The sequence below is a fragment of the Corylus avellana genome, chromosome ca11, assembly GCF_901000735.1.
Source record: "Corylus avellana chromosome ca11, CavTom2PMs-1.0".
In the NCBI taxonomy this organism is placed as follows: Eukaryota; Viridiplantae; Streptophyta; class Magnoliopsida; order Fagales; family Betulaceae; genus Corylus; species Corylus avellana.
Genome location: NC_081551.1, coordinates 519,159 through 521,172, shown reverse-complemented (window position 1 = coordinate 521,172; position 2,014 = coordinate 519,159). Strand labels below are relative to the sequence as shown.

At 38.3% G+C, this 2,014-nt stretch overlaps 1 protein-coding gene across 1 annotated transcript in view; it reads left to right on the top strand.

Annotated features, from left to right (window-relative positions):
• Nucleotides 1–1,274: 1,274 nt before the first annotated feature.
• LOC132165781 (cytochrome P450 94A2-like) overlaps nt 1,275–2,014 on the top strand; it is a 2,444-nt gene continuing 1,704 nt past the window's right edge. Inside the window, exon 1 of the mRNA XM_059576465.1 lies at nt 1,275–1,951. Coding sequence (XP_059432448.1) covers nt 1,275–1,951 — 677 coding nt within the window. The remainder of the gene's footprint in view (nt 1,952–2,014) is intronic.

Below are 2,014 nucleotides of genomic sequence, written 5' to 3'. Positions count from 1 at the left end.
TTAATTAAATTAATAAAAAAATAATATTTTAATTAGATAAAACGGTGAGTTTTGAGTAAACTAACGAAAGTTAACAAAAATTGACGGTAGGGAGTTTTTTAGTAGTTTCGAGTGACAGAGGGACTAAATTTTCAAAAAAAAATACCCAAAATTTTTTTAAAAAAAATGCGTTTACCTAAGAATTTTAGATATAATTTTCTTAATTTTTTTAATAGACGAGAGAAGAGTACATACCGAAATACAAACCATTTCACATTACACGTGGATCTTTTCACTGTCGAGGAGAAAGATCAAAGAAAGGAAGATTCGCGCTTGGAGACCTTGCCCTTGAACCTGACCAAGTCTTAAAGAAAGGGGAGCATTGTCATGTCAAAACTAAGTTTCAGGAAAGCATAGTAGCCCTCTATTCCTCTTTCTTGTAGAAAGAGAGAAGATTTTTCCTTTCCTAATTGGACATTAATCCCATATGAATTAAGGAGCCAAGTTTGAATTTGGAAGTGTTGGTCAACGACCCTTCTTATGTGAATGTTACAAAAGCATACACAAATGTCAAAACTTTCCCAGAAACACATTATTTCCTAGACTGCCGGTTTGGGTGGTTTAGCCACCCCTAAATTTAGGAAACAGACTCCCTTATAGAGAGTCTGTTGGGAATGCTCTAATGAGATGGCCAACCGTCCTTTAAAATTTTATAATTTTATTTTTTATTTTTATTTAAATTTTAAATAATATTTTGTTATTATTTTTAGTTAGTAGACATGTATCTTATTTATGATTTTAAAATTTTTTTTAAAAAATTTTAATTATAAATAAAATATTCTCCAATTTATTTTAAACCGAAAAAAAATCATATTTCATCATCCACCATCTCTTCTCTATTTCCTCGTCTTTTTTTTTTTCAGAAAAAAAAAGAGAGAAAAACAAAAAAAAAAACAAAACAAAACAAAATGCAAGTGGAGTGATGGTGATTAGATGGTTGCGACAATGAATTGTAGAATTCCTCCTTCTCCACGTTACCTGACATATTGGCTTACGTAATAAAATCTAGTAGGTGGAATTTTATATTCTTGGACCAATATTCTAAAAGTAAATTTCTAAAAATCTGAAAAATCAGGTTTAGCATTATGCAATTTAGTAATTAACAACAAAAAAACAGAGCCCATGGCACCCACTTTGGACACTATAAAAGCCCACCCACTACAACATTTCCCATACGGTTACAGAATACGAGTCAAAAAGATCTCAGATCGAAAAGAGCTATCCAAACAGTAATTATGCTGTTCCTCCAACTCATAGCCTCTTTCTTTTTCCTTCTCCTTCTTCCCTTACTTTCCATCCTCTTCCTTACCAGAGCTTCAGCATCTCCACCACCCTCCACCACCACCAGCCTCCCAAGATCCTACCCTATAATCGGTTCATTCTTGGCTGCGCTTGCTAACCGCAACCGCAGTCTCCAATGGATTTCAGACATCGTCCAACTCTCACCCTCCGCCACCTACGTCCTCCACCGCAACTTCGCCACTCGCGTGGTCTTAACCGCCAACCCAGCCGTTGTTCAGCACATCCTCAAGACCCACTTCCACAACTACGGCAAGGGAAATATTTTCCCCCAAACCCTCAAAGACTTGCTCGGCAACGGCATCTTCAACGTCGACGGCGAATCCTGGAAATTCCAAAGACAACTTGCCAGCCACGAATTCAACACCAAGTCCCTGCGCAAGTTCGTCGAGACCGTCGTGGACACCGAGATCTCCGACCGCCTCATCCCGATCCTCTCCTCAGCTGCCGCTACCGGAACAGTCCTAGACTTCGAGGACATTCTTCAAAGGTTTGCCTTCGATAATATTTGTGAAATCGCTTTCGGATTCGACCCCGCATATCTCTTGCCCTCTCTTCCACAAACCAAATTCGCTCAAGCCTTTGAAGATAGTGTCCAGATCAGCGGCGACAGGTTCAGATCATTAATCCCGCTCGTTTGGAAAATCAAGAAGCTTTTGAATATTGGGTCCGAGAA